Source organism: Panthera uncia (genome assembly GCF_023721935.1).
Source record: "Panthera uncia isolate 11264 chromosome A1 unlocalized genomic scaffold, Puncia_PCG_1.0 HiC_scaffold_16, whole genome shotgun sequence".
In the NCBI taxonomy this organism is placed as follows: Eukaryota; Metazoa; Chordata; class Mammalia; order Carnivora; family Felidae; genus Panthera; species Panthera uncia.
Window position 1 is genome coordinate 9,991,382 of NW_026057576.1, and position 18,051 is coordinate 10,009,432.

The 18,051-nt window shown below is 40.6% G+C and overlaps 1 protein-coding gene across 3 annotated transcripts in view; it reads left to right on the forward strand.

Moving 5' to 3' along the window:
• Positions 1-17,146, forward strand: part of B3GLCT (beta 3-glucosyltransferase) — a 117,406-nt gene extending 100,260 nt beyond the window's left edge. Inside the window, exons 14-15 of one of the 3 annotated variants that reach the window (XM_049646763.1) lie at positions 4,629-4,773; positions 16,654-17,146. In XM_049646763.1, coding sequence (XP_049502720.1) covers positions 4,629-4,773; positions 16,654-16,821 — 313 coding nt within the window. In that variant the 3' untranslated portion in view covers positions 16,822-17,146. The remainder of the gene's footprint in view (positions 1-4,628; positions 4,774-16,653) is intronic. The other 2 variants (XM_049646765.1, XM_049646764.1) reach the window with 2 other exon arrangements.
• The last annotated feature ends 905 nt before the right edge of the window (positions 17,147-18,051 follow it).

Here is an 18,051-nt window from a genome sequence, read left to right on the forward strand (position 1 = left end):
ACCTGCACTGTCATCTTAAAGAATTCCTGGACTTATTTCAAGTCCTCAGAGGCCTTTTTTCTTTCCTCTTCCCCCAGACTGGCGTCTGCTGGTCTCCACACAGCACTGTTTCCCCTCCCCAGCTTTCTGTCTTTGTCCCCCGGCTCATCCTTCTCATTTCTTTGGACATGATATAGCTATAATTTATTCCTGGAAGCCTTTGGCCTAGTCTGGCCTCTCAAATCTGGGTTTGATGCCTTTCAAATGTACTTTCATAGCATATTATGCAACCCATTATCATTTAATTGCCTATTTACCTTTCTGTTTTCCACCTAAATGATGAATTGTTTGAAGGCAGCACCTGTGTCTCATTTCTCATTATATCTTTACTTCCTAGCAGAGGGACTCATTTTTTACAAGGTACAGTGAATAAATGAGTAAACAAATGCATGAACACTGAGCCTTGATCTTTATATAACTAACGACTGGTATAATACTCTGTTTCTAATGGTACTTTTACAAAGATACAGAAGCATTCATCACAAGACTGTCTCGTATCAACCTTTGAAAAAAGCTGCAGACAGAATGTTAAATGATTTCTCAGTAGACTTTCTGATGATCGAGCTTAAGAACCAACATGATTTTTCTTAAATAGCAAGTCAGGATCAGTTAAGGGCTTGAAACACCAATGAATGGATCATAGTCGTCATTTAAAAACAGTGTAATATAAAATGGAATAGAATAAAATTGAAATATCATAGTCTATCACACGTAGTAAGGGCAGGTATTGTCTTGTGAAATTTTGTTTTTCGTTTTGTGCACACACAACACATATAAATGGTTGTAGTATGAAAAGCGTTTCTTGTTTTCTCATTGGTTTACAGTCAGCAAGTCTGTGAAAACCCTTGCCTTCAACTGTCTCTGTTAAGCCCCACAAAGCAGAGCTGAATCAGGAGTGTGGACTCCAGTGATTGGTGTGGAGGTATTGTGTATTTGCAAAATGAGACCTTTGCACTCTTTGAATCCAAGTGTCTGGTTTTCACTTTGTTGCTTACTCCTTGAACATTCAGGTATCTGGAGACAGTTTATTCAATAAGCAACCATTTTCTTTTTTGAAATACTTACCTCTGTTTGGGTAGGAAGCTGTGATCAGGATGTCACCATTCTCTTTGGCAGCCATACTGGAAAGGGGATGAGGGCCAGTGTTACCCAGAGATAGCCCTGACCCGTCCGTCTGCTAGAAGAACAGGAGGGGCGGGCACGTTTCTGATGCACTTTTATCTTCTGTATGTGCTCTTGATTTGCGCGCACGGCCTTCTGCAAGCCCTTGCCTCCCATTTCAGTTTTCCTTATGCTTAAAGTTAGTATGCTCTATATGAAAAGAAATCACATCTTTTTAATATTTAAAAGTTGGAGGATAGAGCAGATATACCATGATATGTTTGGTAGTTTTCCATTTTGGGGGGCAACTTCTTTTTGAAATAACCCATCAACATGCTAATAAACAAGTGTAATTAAGGACTCATGTGTACTTAGTTTATATGACTAATTAATGTAAGACTGTTCTGTGTGAGTAGGGTAAAATAGAAAAAAAAATACTAATACAGATTTTTCAGAGAGTAGGCCAGGAGAAAAGAGTGGGTTTTCCTTTTCTTTCTCGTTCTACTAGATGCTGGCAAAAGAAAAAAATAAAGTGTTTTGACTTAAATTGGGTTTAAGATACACACGATTATAGCTAGGATTGGGATACAAGTACAATTGGCTTTTAAACAACATGGGTTTTAATTGGGCATGTTCACTTGTATGTGATTTTTTTTCCCGATAAATACAGTACAGTGCTATAAATGTATTTTCTCTTCCTTATGATTTTCTTTTTTTTTATTTTTATTTTTTTTAATGTTTTATTTATTTTTGAGACAGAGAGAGACCGAGCACGAGCAGGGGAGGGGCACAGAGAGAGAGGGAGACACAGAATCTGAAGCAGGCTCCAGGCTCTGAGCTGTCAGCACAGAGCCCGACGTGGGGCTCGAACTCACGAACTGTGAGATCGTGACCCGAGCCGAAGTCAGAGGCTCAACCGACTGAGCCACCCAGGCACCCCATTATGATTTTCTTAATGACATTTTCTTTTCCATAGCTTACTTTGTTGTAAGAAAACAATGTATAACACATATACACTGTGTTTATTGTTCATGTTATCAGTAAGGGTTCTGGTCAATACTAGGCTATTAGTAGGTAACTTTTGGGGGGAGTCAAAAGTTATCATCAGAGTTTAACCTGGACATGGGACTGGCCCCCAAACACTGCATTGTTCAAAGTCAAGTGCAGTTTACTTAGGAAATTCCCTTTGACATAGCATCAGATAGATGTTTTAAGGAAGTGTTTGTTTATAGCTGATGCATGTTCCCTCACATAGACCCTTTTCCTGGGGTCAGGTAGGTGAGCGGGAGATTGACTCAGCATGTAGATGCTACCCCAGTCACTGGGGGGCACTGGACTCTGAGAGAAAGAGGACTTCTGGTGAGTTTTTATATGTACAGTTTTCCTTTTGGTACAGTTCACAAGAACTGTGTGTCGTCTTCTTTTTGTTTCTTAAGTTTATTTATTTTGAGAGAAAGAGAGCAGGGGAGGGGCAGAAAGGGAGGGAACTAGAGAGAATCCCAAGCAGGCTCTGCACTGTCAGCACAGAGCCCCATGTGGGGCTCCGACTCACAAACTTGTGAGATCATGACCCGAGCTGAAATCAAGAGTCTGACGCTTACCTGACCGAGCCCCAGAACTGCGTTTCTTCTTCTTTTTAAATGTTTAATCATTTTTGAGAGGGAGAGACAGAACATGAGCAGAGGAGAGGCAGAGAGAGAGAGAGAGAGACAGACACAGGTTCCAGGCTCTGAGCTGTCAGCACAGAGCCTGACGCGGGGCTCAAACTCACAAACCATGAGATCGTGACCTGAGCCCTAGTTGGACATTTAACCGACTGAGCCCCGCAGGCGCCCCCAGAACTGTTTCTTCTAGTTGTGTAGTCCGATTTCCTTGTATCGTCTTCATTAAAGAGCTGCTTTTTCCTCTTGTCTGGTCTTGTCTCATCGTGCCTTCTGGCCTCTTCGCCGGGGCAGAGAGAATGTCCTGTGTGCCGTTGCATTGCCAGCACATGGTCACTGGTGTTAAGCTACATTGGACTGAGCCCAGCTGAGTTTCGCATCAGGGATTGTTTTCAAGGTCTTTGTCCTGTTTTCCTTCCTACTAGACTGGTCCACAGAGCTCCCTCCTCCCTGGGAAAAAGGTCTTTGTAAAGGCAGCTTCGTTCCCGCTTGTTTGATACGTCCGATTTTGCTGAATGCTTAACTGTGTGCGACGCCCTGTGTTTGGGCTCTGGGAATATATGGATAAGTTTGAGACAGTTTTGCCTTCAAGGAAGTCATTGCCTCTTGGGAATGAATTTGTGAACCATATTAGCCCCTTCAGCCCTATCAGCTGTTGGATTATTCATAATATGAGAAGATTCATTACTACTGTAGGACCAGGTGGTCCTATATTTGGGGACCAATCTATGTTTTAAAAAGAGGAGGATTTATTGCAGGAACTTGTTACAGATGTGCTGGAAAGGGCTGGAGGGAGAAAACAGAGCAGGTGGCCTTACCTAGAGCTTGGTAACTACAGAAAGCTGCTACTGCCCCAAAGGCTAAAGGAACAAAGCAAAGGCTGTCTTCTGGAGCCTGTTCTTGTGGGGTGCTGTGGCCGGCCCTGCTGTTGGGTCACAACACTACATCTGAGCCAGTCCCGGGCCTGGCCCCCCGCTGTTGCTGTGGGACCACAATCACCACTCTGCTGCCCTGGGCCTGCTCTGCTGGAGCCTGTAGCTGCCCACCAACACCTGCGTCTGTCACAGGGCTGGCCGGAGCCAGAAGCAGATGCCCCCGGCTCCCCCACACCCCCTTAGGATTGTGCCCCTCATTATCAGGTTGGAGCCGGGTCTTAGATGGCAAGGGAAACTGGAAAATGTTGTTTTACAGTTTCTAGCCTTACGCAACATCTGAGGAGGGCACAGAAAGGCAGGACTGGGCATGAGTTCCACTGGAAAGCACCCAACGTACCGGGTCAAGTAGCATCCTGGCACTATTTGGGGCAAATCTCTCTCTCTCTCTCTCTCTCTCTTTGTTCTTTCTCTTTCTCAAAATCACCTTAAGGACGCTTCTGCAGACTTGGAATCACTTGGACAATGCATGGTTGTTCCAGGTAGATTTGATATTATTGTCAGTCAGCACCTGTACGAGTAAGGTGCTTGGGCCCATCTACTTGCTGGGAATGTTGGTGGATTTTGTTACTGATCTCACTCAGAGTGTTCCAACTAAAGAACTACTCTAATTTCCAATGGCATATTAAGAAAAAACCATTGTATAGTGTTCGTTTTCAAGAAATCTATGAAGACATACAGTTGCCTATTAGATAGGTAAACACCTCTTCAAAGTAAAATTTCCTTTTGTAGAAAGCACCAAACATTTCCCCCAGAACAACTATTAGATATAAAACACTGCTGAGGTCTGCGTCTTTTTAAGAGTGTGGCCTCTCAACTATATTTCTTTATTTAGATTAACGGTCTCCAGGAGCTGCTCTAACCCCTTTCTCTGTCTGCTCTGGCTTCCCACTAGAATGGTCTTCAGCAGAGAAGCAATCAGGAGACTTCTCGCCAGTAAGTGTCGCTGCTACAGCAATGATGCCCCCGATGATATGGTCCTGGGAATGTGCTTTAGTGGGTTGGGAATCCCTGTGACACACAGCCCTCTCTTCCATCAGGTGAGAACAACATTTTTATTTCTACCTCAGAGGGAGAGAGGGGGATTTTCTTCTCACTTAAGGATCCTACTTCATTCCCTTCCTATATTCTTTTGGAGACAGTCTTAAGAACTGTGGATGGGCTCCGGATCTCTCTGTCCAGAGGGCTGATGCTGTTCCATCTATGGCAGGAAAATGGAAAACAGAAAGCTCTGGAAAACAGAATGGTGTTTGACCAGTGTCCTTGAATATAGAACGAGGGAAAAGCTACTCTTTTTTCCCCCTCTGTTTTTGAGTTAAAACATTGGTGGCATTTAAAATTATTAAATGCTATCTAGAAATACGCATGGACGACCTAATATTTCTGCTGTGTGTATGCCACGAAGTGAATGTAAATCTGTCCTGTCCTCAGGTTTTACGCTGTCCACTGGCTGCTTTTTTATTGGGCTTTCTCCTTTCATTGCTATTAAGCTGAGTGGCTAAACTCTGTTACACTTCAGGATAGTATCTCAATAAGCATATATACTGGGGGTATATATTTTTGTTGTCTGCGACGATGTTTGCCAAGGATAGTTGGTGCTATAGTGGCTTCACCATACTGCAGTTTGGGTTGGGAGAAGGGAATCTGCATTATGTTTGGTAGTTTTTTTTGTTTTTTGTTTTTTGTTTGTTTCAGGAATCAGGTCAGCGAATGTTCTGATGATGTAATAATACAAATGTTGTCATATTTAGTAACCAGTAGCAAATGCTATCATACTAATATAGAAAATTGAACATGACAGAAATAGCACCATAGGAAATAACTTGAACAAGGCAAAGAAAATGTTTGCATTATCAAGAAAGGCAGAATCCATTTTGGCATCCTTGAGGACCGCAATGGAGAATAGAAATAGACCTTTCGTAATAAGAAATGTATGAGAAATCTCTTTCTTGGTACCAGTCAGTACTTCTCCAATCTTTTAAAACCTTGAGAGCCCTTACCCATTTTAAGCCTACGTATTGTGTTATGGGGTGACTTAGAGAAGCAAATTATTTTCTCTTGCTCTTTCTCTCACCCCGTGTCATAGTGTTTCACTTCTAGAAAAGGAAGGGTAATTAAAACTGTTGGTTTAAGGGGAATAATTTGTCACCGTTAATAGGACAGTCTTGGGTTTTTATAGCACCAAGGGAGGAATATGCTAGTAAAGAAAATGATAAAGAGAAAAGAAAGAAGGAAAATAATCCTTAAGCAAAAAATCCTTTGAAGATAATTAAAAATAAAAAAAAAATTGTCATTTCCCAGACTTTAGGACTCTTGATTTCTCTAAGCCACATAATAAATGGTAAATCTTTCCAAAAGTGTAAAATATGCTTAAAGCCTATCCTCCCCAACAGATACCACTATATCTTCTAATTCTTAAGCCTCTTTTAGAGAGTTTGCTATGATTTGGAAATTATTTCACGTTTATAATGCTTGAATACTGATCGAAACAGTGCATTGGTTCATACTGAGAAACACATATGAGGCACAGAGATAAAAATCTAAGATTCCTGATGAGTTAGAGATAGAGTGGGCTTTAGGAAAATAGTCTCAGAGACAAAGTAGCCTGGGCCACTCTCCTTCTCTTTTTAGTCAGTTTATTGTGAAATCATAGGCTTAGAAGGGGGCTTCAAGGAATATGTAGTATATCCTTTTATTAAAAACAAAGGGTCTAGAGCATATGGTTTTTTGTTCTTCTAAAATTATATGCCACCAATGGGTATGGCAGCATGCAGTGGCCAGCCAGTGAAACCTCTGCGCAAAATTGTCAAAATACTCATTTCAGGACTCTGGAAATCAAACAAACAAAAGCAGTGGGAAGCATTCATTCCTGAAAAATTGTGATGGCTTCAGTAAGACCAACGGAATATGAGGCCTTCTGAGGCCTTTCTGCCTGAAGACCCCTCAGCCTCCACCTCCCCATGCACCCCACCTTGGTTGGAGAGAGCAAGAACGGTTTGACCAGTATGGGCCTAGCTGGAAAAAAACAGCAGCTTTGCTGTCAGAGGGGGTGGACTTGGTTTTGGGGGGAGAGATATTAAAGGTTAGAGCAAAAGCAACAGAAAAACAGCAGAAAAAATTAGTTATATTGGAAAGATCAGCTGATTTGGTAAACCTTTAGCTAGGTTGCCCAAGAGAAAAAGAAGACAGAGATTACCAAAAGGAATTAAAGAGGGGACATCATTACAAACCCTACCAAAATTGTGCCAACAAGTTAGACAATTTGAGTGAAAGGGGAGAAATTTCTAGAATCACACTCATTAGCCAAACTGGCTTAAAAAGAAACAGAGAAAGTATTTGAACCTACATACATTGATGGAATTAAAGGAGTGAGAATACTTTCTGATTCATTTTATGAGGCCAATATTAACCTAGTATGTCAAAGATGCATATTGTTATCCTTCGAGCAAGCACTTAGAAGATCACTCCAAAAATAAACAAGGGGATTAAAATGGTATATCACAAAAAGAAACGGCAAGCCAATATTACTCTGGAGCATAGATAGAAAAATCCTTAACAAAATATTAGCAAACTGAATCCAGCAATATATAAATGGGATTATATGCCATGGCCCAGTGGGATTTACCACAGGAATGAAAGCTTAGTTTACCATCCAAAATCAATTATTTTTACATACCATATGAATAGAATAATGAATAAAAGCCACATGATCCTCTGATTAGACACCGAAAAATATTTGACAAAATCTAACACCCCTTCATGATTAAATACATTGCAATCCAAGCCTATCTCAAAAAACAAGAAAAATCTCGAATACAAAATCTAACAGCACACCTAAAGGAAACAGAAGTAGAACAGCAAAGACATCCCAAACCCAGCAGAAGAAGAGAAATAATAAAGATCAGAGCAGAAATAAACAATATAGAATCTAAAAAAACTGTAGAGCAGATCAGTGAAACCAAGAGTTGGTTTTTTGAAAGAATAAACAAAATTGATAAACCTCTAGCCAGGCTTCTCAAAAAGAAAAAGGAGATGACCCAAACAGATAAAATCATGAATGAAAATGGAATTATTACAACGAATCCCTCATAAATACAAGCAATTATTAGGGAATACTATGAAAAACTATATGTCAACACACTGGACAACCTGGAAGAAATGGACACATTCCTAAGCACCCACACATTTCCAAAACTCAAACAGGAAGAAATAGAAAATTTGAACAGACCCATACCCAGTGAAGAAATTGAATCGGTTATCAAAAATCTCCCAACAAATAAGAGTCCAGGACCAGATGGCTTCCCTGGGGAATTCTACCAGACATTTAAAGCAGAGATAATACCTATCCTTCTCAAGCTGTTGCAAAAAATAGAAAGGGAAGGAAAACTTCCAGACTCATCCTATGAAGCCAGCATTACTTTGATTCCCAAACCAGACAGAGACCCAGCAAAGAAAGAGAACTACAGGCCAATATCCCTGATGAATATGGATGCAAAAATTCTCAACAAGATACTAGCAAATCGAATTCAACAGCATGTAAAAAGAATTATTCACCATGATCAAGTGGGATTCATTCCTGGGCTGCAGGGCTGGTTCAATATTCGTAAATCGATCAATGTGATACATCACACTAATAAAAGAAAAGATAAGGACCATATGATCCTGTCAATCGATGCAGAAAAAGCATTTGACAAAATTCAGCATCTTTCTTAAGAAAAACCCTCGAGAAAGTCGGGATAGAAGGAATGTACTTAAACATCATAAAAGCCATTTATGAAAAGCCCACAGCTAATATCATCCTCAATGGGGAAAAACTGAAAGCTTTCCCCCTGAGGTCAGGAATACTACAGGGGTGTCCACTCTCACCGCTGTTGTTTAACATAGTGTTGGAAGTGCCAGCATCAGCAATCAGACAACAAAAGGAAATCAAAGGTATCCAAATTGGCAAAGATGAAGTCAAGCTTTCACTTTTTGCAGATGACCTGATATGATACATGGAAAACCCGATAGACTCCACCAAAAGTCTGCTAGAACTGATACATGAATTCAGCAAAGTCACAGGATACAAAATTGATGTACAGAAATCAGGTGCATTCTTATACACTAAGAATGAAGCAACAGAAAGAAAGACAAATAAAGAAACTGATCCCATTCACAATTGCACCAAGAATCATGAAATACTTAGGAATAAACCTAACCAAAGATGTACAAGATCTGTATGCTGAGAACTATAGGAAGCTTATGAAGGAAACTGAAGAAGATACAAAGAAATGGAAAAACATTCCATGCTCATGGATTGGAAGAATAAATATTGTTAAAATGTCAATAAAACCCAAAGCAATCTACACATTCAATGCAATCCCAATCAAAATTGCAGCAGCATTCTTCTCGAAGCTAGAACAAGCAATCCTAAAATTTGTATGGAACCACAAAAGACCCCAAATAGCCAAAGTAATGTTGAAGAAGAAGACCAAAGCAGGAGGCATCACAATCCCAGACTGTAGCCTCTACTACAAAGCTGTAATCATCAAGACAGAATGGTATTGGCACAAAAAACAGACACATAGACCAATGGAATAGAATAGAGACTCCAGAACCGGACCCACAAAAGTATGGCCAACTAATCTTTGACAAAGCAGGAAAGAATATCCAATGGAAAAAAGACAGTCTTTGTAATAAATGGTGCTGGGAGAACTGGACAGCAACAGGCAGAAGAATAAAACTAGACCACTTTCTTACACCATTCACAAAAATAAACTCAAAATGGATGAAGGACCTGAATGTGAGACAGGAAACCATCAAAACTCTAGAGGAGAAAGCAGGCAAAAACCTCTCTGACCTCAGCTGCAGCAATTTCTTACTTGACACATCTCCAAAGGCAAGGGAATTAAAAGCAAAAATGAACTATTGGGACCTCATGAAGATAAAAACCCTCCCCACTGCAAAGGAAACAATCAACAAAACTAAAAGGCAACCAACGGAATGGGAAAAGATATTTGCAGATGACATATCGGACAAAGGGCTAGTATCCAAAATCTATAAAGACCTCACCAAAATCCACACCCAAAAAAACAAATAATCCAGTGAAGAAATGGGCAGAAGACGTGAATAGACACTTTTCCAAAGAAGACATCCAGATGGCCAACAGGCACATGAAAAGATGCTCAATGTCACTCCTCATCAGGGGAATACAAATCAAAACCACACTCAGATATCACCTCACGCCAGTCAGAGTGGCCAAAATGAACAAATCAGGAGACTATAGATGCTGGAGAGGATGTGGAGAAACGGGAACCCTCTTGCACTGTTGGTGGGAATGCAAATTGGTGCAGCCACTCTGGAAAACAGTGTGGAGGTTCCTCAAAAAATTAAAAATAGATCTACCCTATGACCCAATAATAACACTGCTAGGAATTGACCCAAGGGATACAGGAGTGCTGATGCTTAGGGGCACTTGTACCCCAATGTTTATAGCAGCACTCTCAACAATAGCCAAATTATGGAAAGAGCCTAAATGTCCATCAACTGACGAATGGATAAAGAAATTGTGGTTTATATACACAATAGAATACTACTTGGCAATGAGAAGAATGAAATCTGGCCATTTGCAGTAACGTGGATGGAACTGGAGAGTGTGATGCTAAGTGAAATAAGTCATACAGAGAAAGACAGATACCGTATGTTTTCACTCTTATGTGGATCCTGAGAAACTTACCAGAAGACCATGGCGGAGGGGAAAGGGAAAAAAAAAGTTAGAGAGGGAGGGAGGAAAACCAGAAGAGACTCTTAAAAACTGAGAACAGACTGAGGGTTGATGGGGGGTGGGAGGGAGGGGAAAGTGGGTGTAGGGCATTGAGGAGGGCACCTGTTGGGATGAGCACTGGGTGTTGTATGAAAACCAATTTGTTAATAAATTTCATATTAAAAAAATAGAAAAGTGAAAAACAAATAGAAGAGAAAGCCTTCTCAACAAACTAGAAGAGAAAGCCTCAATCTGATAAAGTGAATCTATAACATACCAAAACTGGGAACAAGGCAGGGATGTCTGTCTCACCGCTTTTATTCAGCACTATACTCAGAGGTTCTAACCAGTGCAATAAGGTGCAAAATATACATGTAAGGATACAGATTGGAAGGGAGGAAGTAAAACTGTCTGTATCCATAGACCATATGATCTTGTATGTGGAAAATCCTCCCTATCCACCTGTCCACCAAAGGTGGCGGTGGAGGGCGGAGGCGGGGCCAAACTTCTAGAACCAATAGATGAGTTTAGCAACGTTGCAGGCTACGAGGCCAATGTACAAAAGCAATTGTACCGTTTTGGCAACAAAAAATCCAAAAATGAAGAAAACAATGTCATTCACAATAACATCCAAATGAATAAAAATACTCAGGCATAAACCTTCGAGGAAGTTACATTGTATACTGTACAACAAAATTCTGAGAAAAATTAAGATCTAGTTAAGCGAAGAGACAGAGACCATATTTATGGATTGGAAGACTCAATACCTAGTATGATGGCAATTTACTCTGCTGATGTTTTAATACTTAAATTTTATTATTTCATCTTACTTAAAATTAACTTATTCTGAATACCTAAATGAAGTGTTCTGGATCAGAGAGAGATTTTTAGATTAAACAAGTCACAGTAAATAAGAGCCTATCTTGTGCCCACCCCCACCCCATCTCCACTGCCTCTTTGACCTAGTTTCACCTCCAGGGCACTGCGCGAAGGGCCAGCTCAGTTGTCCCACATGAGTGGCCCGATACCCCACGGGCAAGTTACAAAGAAAAAATTGTTTTCTCTGCTTCTAAAGAGGAACCCTTCCTTTACGTCAGCATTTTGGTGTGCAAATACCTCATTTGTCCTTGAAATGTAAATGTATCCCAGAGTGAAAGCGTACAGGTTTTCCTGGCACTTCGGGGCTTACCCTCTAGACCTAGTTCAGGGATATAACCGTTGGTCTTCTCAAGAGATAAGGGAAGTTTTGGGGAGCCTGGGTGGCTCAGTCGGTTGAGCGTCCGACTTCGGCTCAGGTCATGACCTCACAGTTCGCGGGTTTGAGCCCCACGTCGGGCTCTGTGCTGACAGCTCAGAGCCTGGAGCCCGTTTCGGATTCTGTGTCTCCTATCTCTCTGCCCCTCCCCTGTTCATGCTCTGTCTCTGTCTCAAAAATAAAAAATAAACAGTAAAAAAAAAATTAAAAAAAATATAAGGGAAGTTTTACTTTCCTTTGGGATCAGAGCAGTTGACTAGACTGTGAGATGTTTCTTGGGGCTTTTTTGCAGGAGCACAGAAATTCAGGGAAATTTTATTGCCCCACATTCCCCAAATTCGTCTATAAATTCAGTGTGATCCATATCAAAATCATAGCAGTCTTCTTTTGTAAAAAATTGACAAGCTGATCCTAAAATGTATATGGAAATACAGAACAATTCTTAAGGAGATCAAAATTGGAGAATTTACCCTTCAACGATTTCATAACTCACTATAAAGCTATGACACAAGGTACAAGTTGTATAAATATTTTATATATAATTATATATAATATATATATAAATATCAATGAATATATATATATATAAATATCAATGAAAATAAAAAAAAATATATATAAAATATATCAAAGAACAGGATAGAGATTCTAGAAATAAACCCTCTCATTTATGGTAAACTAATTTTTCACAAAGATGCCAAGGCACTTCAGTGGGGACGTGGAACCAGTCGTGCTGGACCAATTATATATTTCCACCCACGAAAAATGAACTTGGAACTTTCCCTCATACCTCACGCAAAAATTAACTCAAATGTATCACAGTATAAAATATAAGAGCTAAAACTGTAAACTGCTGGGAAAAAACGTAGGGGTGATTCTTTGTGACCCTAATTTAGGCAAGGATATATGGCATTGAAAGCATGCTCCACAGAAGGAAAAATTCATAAATTGGACTTTATGAAACTTAAAAAAAAACAACCTTTGCTCTTTAAAAGATATCATGAAGAGAAAGAAAAAAAATCATAACTGAGAGAAATGTTTCTAAATTACGTATCTGGTAAAGGACTTGAATCCAGAATTATATAATCATCTTTTGCAAGTCAACAAGAAAATAAACTGCTGAGTTTAAGATGGGCCAGTGATTGAACAGACATTTCACTAACGAAGATACATGAATGGCTAATAAGCACGTGGAAAGATGCTCAACCTTGTTAGTCACGAGGGAAATGCAGACTAAAATCACATCGCCTAGAATGGCCCTAAGCCGAACGACAGACTCTTCCCGGTGTTGGTGGGGCTGTGGAAAAGCTGGACCTCTACTGGGAATATAAAATACACTCATTTTGGAAACGTTTTGATGGTCTTTAAAAAGTTAAACATATATGTGGTAGGCAATTTATGACGTACAGTCTCACTGGTCCCCTCCTGCTGGCATTCATACGCCGTGTATTCCCCTCTCTGGCGTGTGGGCCCATTGCGTATGGAAAAGGTGATGGGGGGTCTCTTCTGTAATTCGGTTACAAGGGATTGTGACCTCCAACTTTCTTGTAGACTCTCCCTACTTCCTTCTTGGCTTGCAAGTTTTGTTGCAGCAAGCTGCAGGGGGCTGGGCGTGGCAGTGAAGCCCTCAGTTCACTAGTCCAGAAGGAACTGAACGTGACTAGCAACCCCAGAGTGAGCCTGGGAGTGGATCTTCTCCTAGTCGAGGCTTCCGATGAGATCGTAGAGCCTGGGCTGGCATCCTGATTACAATCTTGTGACAGCCCATGAAGCAGAGGTCCCAGCTAAGCTGTGCCCAGACTCCTGACCCATGAAAGCTGTGTGATAATCACTGCGTGTTGTTTGTGTGGTTGTGTGGTATATCCACTCAATGTACTATTGCTCACAAAAGTAATGAACTATGATACATGCAGCAGTGCTAAGTGAAGGAAGCCAGGCCCAACACATTCGTGGTATATGATTCCACTGATAAGAAATTTCTAGAAAAGGCAGTACTATAAAGAAAAAGCAAATCAGTGGTTTCTTGCGGCTGCCAGTAGGGGTGAGGATTGACTTAAAATGAATGCCAGGGAATTTGGGAGAATGACTGTAGCCTTCTAAAACTGGATTTGTGGTTGCCTAAATATGGACGTTTACTAAAAATTTTCAAGCTACTGTTACTGTGCGTGAATTGTATGATATGTAAATCATAGGTCAATATAGCCATAAAAATGTGTTTGAAGAAATACAGTTTTAATCTCCATTTATTGCTGTTCAGTGTGCTCTAATATTTACAGACTAAATTTTGATTTCACCCAAAGTTTGTCCTTCTCATGCAGTTTAAGCCATCTCTCTCCCTGTGCACAGCTTCCCGTCATGTTCCACGTCTGTTCTTAGGCCTCCTCCCACACTCCTGACCCTGACTGTTTGGTACTTCCTTTTGGCATTTTGAGCAACAAGATGTGATTCTCAGAGTCCATCTAGACTTCTTGGTGTTGCAGATGCCTCTTTTCACTTTTCTAGTTTTGTTTTGTTTTTCATAACTGCATTTTCCAGAAATGATTATCCCATTCTAATAACTTTGTAAGCCAGCCCTTCACTCGTATCCATGGCCCCTAAGATACAAATGCAATCACTTCTGGAATCTGCATGAATACAGGGAAAGATATTATGGATTAATTTTTTTTTCCTATGAGATGCATTTGTGTCTCTAACAGTTCATTTTTAAATGTGAAAAACGAGCCAAGAGTTGTTTCCACTGTTTTTCTTTCTTTCTTCTGGGACCATCAAGAACTGTGGAGTTATCTGAGAATTGAACTGAGAGTATGTTTTTCCTGAGTTTTCTTCCACGCCAGTAAACTCTCAGAAGGCCTTGCAAGTAAACATCATATATGAATCCCCTCAGCTAATATTCAAAACTTTCTCACCTCTGTTAGACTTTATTCCAGTATGTATATTTGGTCTTTGTTTTCCCTCTTCCTTTAAAATTTCCTTCTTAGATTTTTAACCCCATGAGCACTTAGAATTTTTAAAGCACAATAAATGGCTGGTATGGAAGTTCTCCCCCTACATTATTTTGGTTTTTTTTTAACGTTTATTTATTTTTGAGACAGAGAGAGACAGAGCATGAATGGGGGAGGGGCAGATAGAGAGGGAGACACAGAATCGGAAACAGGCTCCAGGCTCTGAGCCATCAGCCCAGAGCCCGACGCGGGGCTCGAACTCACGGACCGCGAGATGGTGACCTGAGCTGAAGTCGGATGCTTAACCGACTGAGCCACCCAGGCGCCCCTCCCCCTTCACATTATTTTGAAGGTTTCTTTGCAGATACTATTGTTTGAACCCTCACGTGAGTGGAATATTTGTGCCATTCCTGGATAAAGCCTCCCAAGGAGGCCAGGGCAGTAAAGGCACTGTTGATGTGCCCAGCCTGTGGCACAATGGAATGAGGACCAGCTGCACTGCCCTGGGAGGATGCTGGACTAGGGTCTGAGCCGGGGACCTGCTCCCCCGTTCCGTTCCTGGCTTGTCATGTTACCCTAAGAAAGTTACAATCTCTGTGAGCTCTGTTTTCTCATCTATAAATTGGTGACAAATCCCTGATCATCTCACAAGGTTGTCTCAAGGGTTGAATGAATGAGATAAAATTTAATGAGGGTATTCTGTAAACCATTTAAGAGAGTTTATTTAAGTATTCATATCAGGCATCTTAAGCAGAATATAATAAAATTTTAGCCTAGAGAAGACTTGTTTTTAAAATGTATCTTAGGGGCACCTCTGGGTGGCTTAGTTGGTTATCTGACTTTGGCTCAGGTCGTGATCTCACAGTCCGTGAGTTGGAGCCCAGCATGAGACTCTCTGCTGTCAGTGCAGAGCCTGCTTCAGATCCTCTGCCCCCCCGCCCCCACCCCCACCCCTGCAGCCTCTACCCCACCCCTCTTGCTGTGCTCTCTCAAAAATAAAAAAATGAAACATTTTAAAAGTGTATCCTATCTGGGTTTAATAAAGCCAAGACTGTTTCAGTATTGATAACCCAGTGAGTGACTGTATAACACAGATGGGCGATATAAATCTGTAAACAAGCCTTGAGAGCAGGTGCATACTTTGTTTAGAGAAAACGAAATAGTATCTGGTTTCAGTTTCCTTCCGTAGCTGCTAGGTTACTTCAATCTCAGTCATTCTAGGCTATGTCTGATTCTGCTTAAACATCATTTTGTTAAGTTCTAGAGGATATTGAAATGATGACAATGCAAAAAGTTTTTTTGGCTCTCTTGCAAACTGTTTCCAGTTATTCAATGTGTCTCTTCACATTTCTGCAGTCAGACGAGACATCTAGATAGGAAGAGAGCATTGAGATACTTTATCCTTCTCCCTGATTCCCTGATGAGCTCCACATTTTCCTACTCTGAGAGACTTACGCCTAATTACACATCAGGTCAGTGGACAGGCCAGGGGAACCCTGAGAACTCTTCACCCTGCCCTACCACACACACACACACACACACACACACACACACAAGCACACACACACACACACACACACACACACACACCACATATGGCCAGAATTTCTTTTGAGAGGCCTGGGAAATAGCAGCTTTTCTGCTTTTTTTTTTTTTTTTTTGCACGTTATAATAGTGACTTAAATGACTTACCAAGGAAAGCTTTTTATATTTATCATGGTTGAGGGATCTCCTAGAGGTCTGTGGAACACAGAAGCAAAAAGTGGTGCATTTGGAATATTTAAGTAATCGGAGATACAAAAGCAGGGAGCCTGGAGTCAGAGGGAGGGTGGTGGAAAAGATTTTCTTGCTTGCTTTTAGATTCTCATAGCCAATATCAAATATTGAAGAAAAGCAGTCACTTCATGAATTCAAATGCTATTCTGAAGCAAAATTGTTTTCGGTGCTAAGAGAGCATAAACCTCTGTTCCTCTTCTCGCAGGCCCGGCCCGTGGATTATCCTAGGGACTACCTTTCTCACCAAATTCCCATATCTTTTCATAAACACTGGAACATCGATCCGGTAAAGGTATATTTCACGTGGTTGGCACCCAGTGAGGAAGACAAAGCCAGGCAGGAGACACAGAAAGGCTTTAAGGAAGAGTTATAAAGCGTGCTGGCCTATGAGCACAGTTTGGTTACGAGACCGGAGTGGAGGCTGGCATCGTCCTGCGAGCTGTGACCACATTGCTTCCATGTGCCACATGGCATTGGGAGACTCTGACTTTAGGTGGAAATTATGTATATGGTATTTTTTGAAGGGGGGGGGAGGAAACAGAGTCGTAGGGGAAACAGATTTTTTTTTTTCTGGGAAAAATCACTTGCTTTTTGCATTATGCGGTTATTGTAATATACAGTGATTACTGTGTATTTTTCAAGCTGTGATACAGCAGCTTTATTACTGTCACAGAAAAATAAATGGTACCAGAAGTCTCCTTCCTGTTTTCTCTCTTCATTATAAAGTGTCAGATGGGCATGAGACTGGCAAGACATGACTGTGTGTGTGTATGTATATATATATATATATACACACACACCCACTCTACAGTGTGTGTGTGTGTGTGTGTGTGTGTGTGTGTGTGTGTATATATATATATATATATATAAGAGGCAACATCCGTTGACATGGGTATTACCATGATGTGAACTTTTTAACCATATTATTAATGATGAAAATTATTTTCTGGTTATTCAGTAGGAATAATGCTGTATTAAATATTCATCAAACATCATAAAAGTCGAGATACGAAGTCCCCCGTAGTCTATAATCAGGGTTGTTATGTTTTATCTGTTTTTCTGTTGGTGCCTCATAAAAAGAATAAGAAGTCTTCTGCTAGAGCTTTCTATCTCTTTCTTTAGAGGTTCATCTCTGTTCTATTTCTCCCCGAAGCCCTATCTTTATGACCTACTTGTAACACAAAAGTGTGCTGGATTCCGCCAGAGAATAGTGTTCTCAATATTTAAAAACAACGTTGTCGGGCTTTATTCAAGTCTGTGAGCTCTGTGGAAGTCTCAGGAAGTGAATTAAATTAATTTGTACCTGATGTTTTACTCTTATTTTTCTTTGAATGTTACTTAACGACTCTCTCCTGGCTCATAATAGACCCCCCCCCCCAGTGTACCGTGGAACCCTAGTGGAAAGGCACCATGGTGATTTAGTAATTTCCCTGGGTTCTTACAAAATGAGATTTGAATATAGTATTTTGAAACAGCTCTAGTTTTCAAATCATATCTTTAGTATCTAGTAATTTAACACATTCATTATTAATTTGTAAAAAGTACTCTGTTAACATTTTAATTATGTAATTCAGTTTTTCTGAGGGCATTTGCATAAAATTTG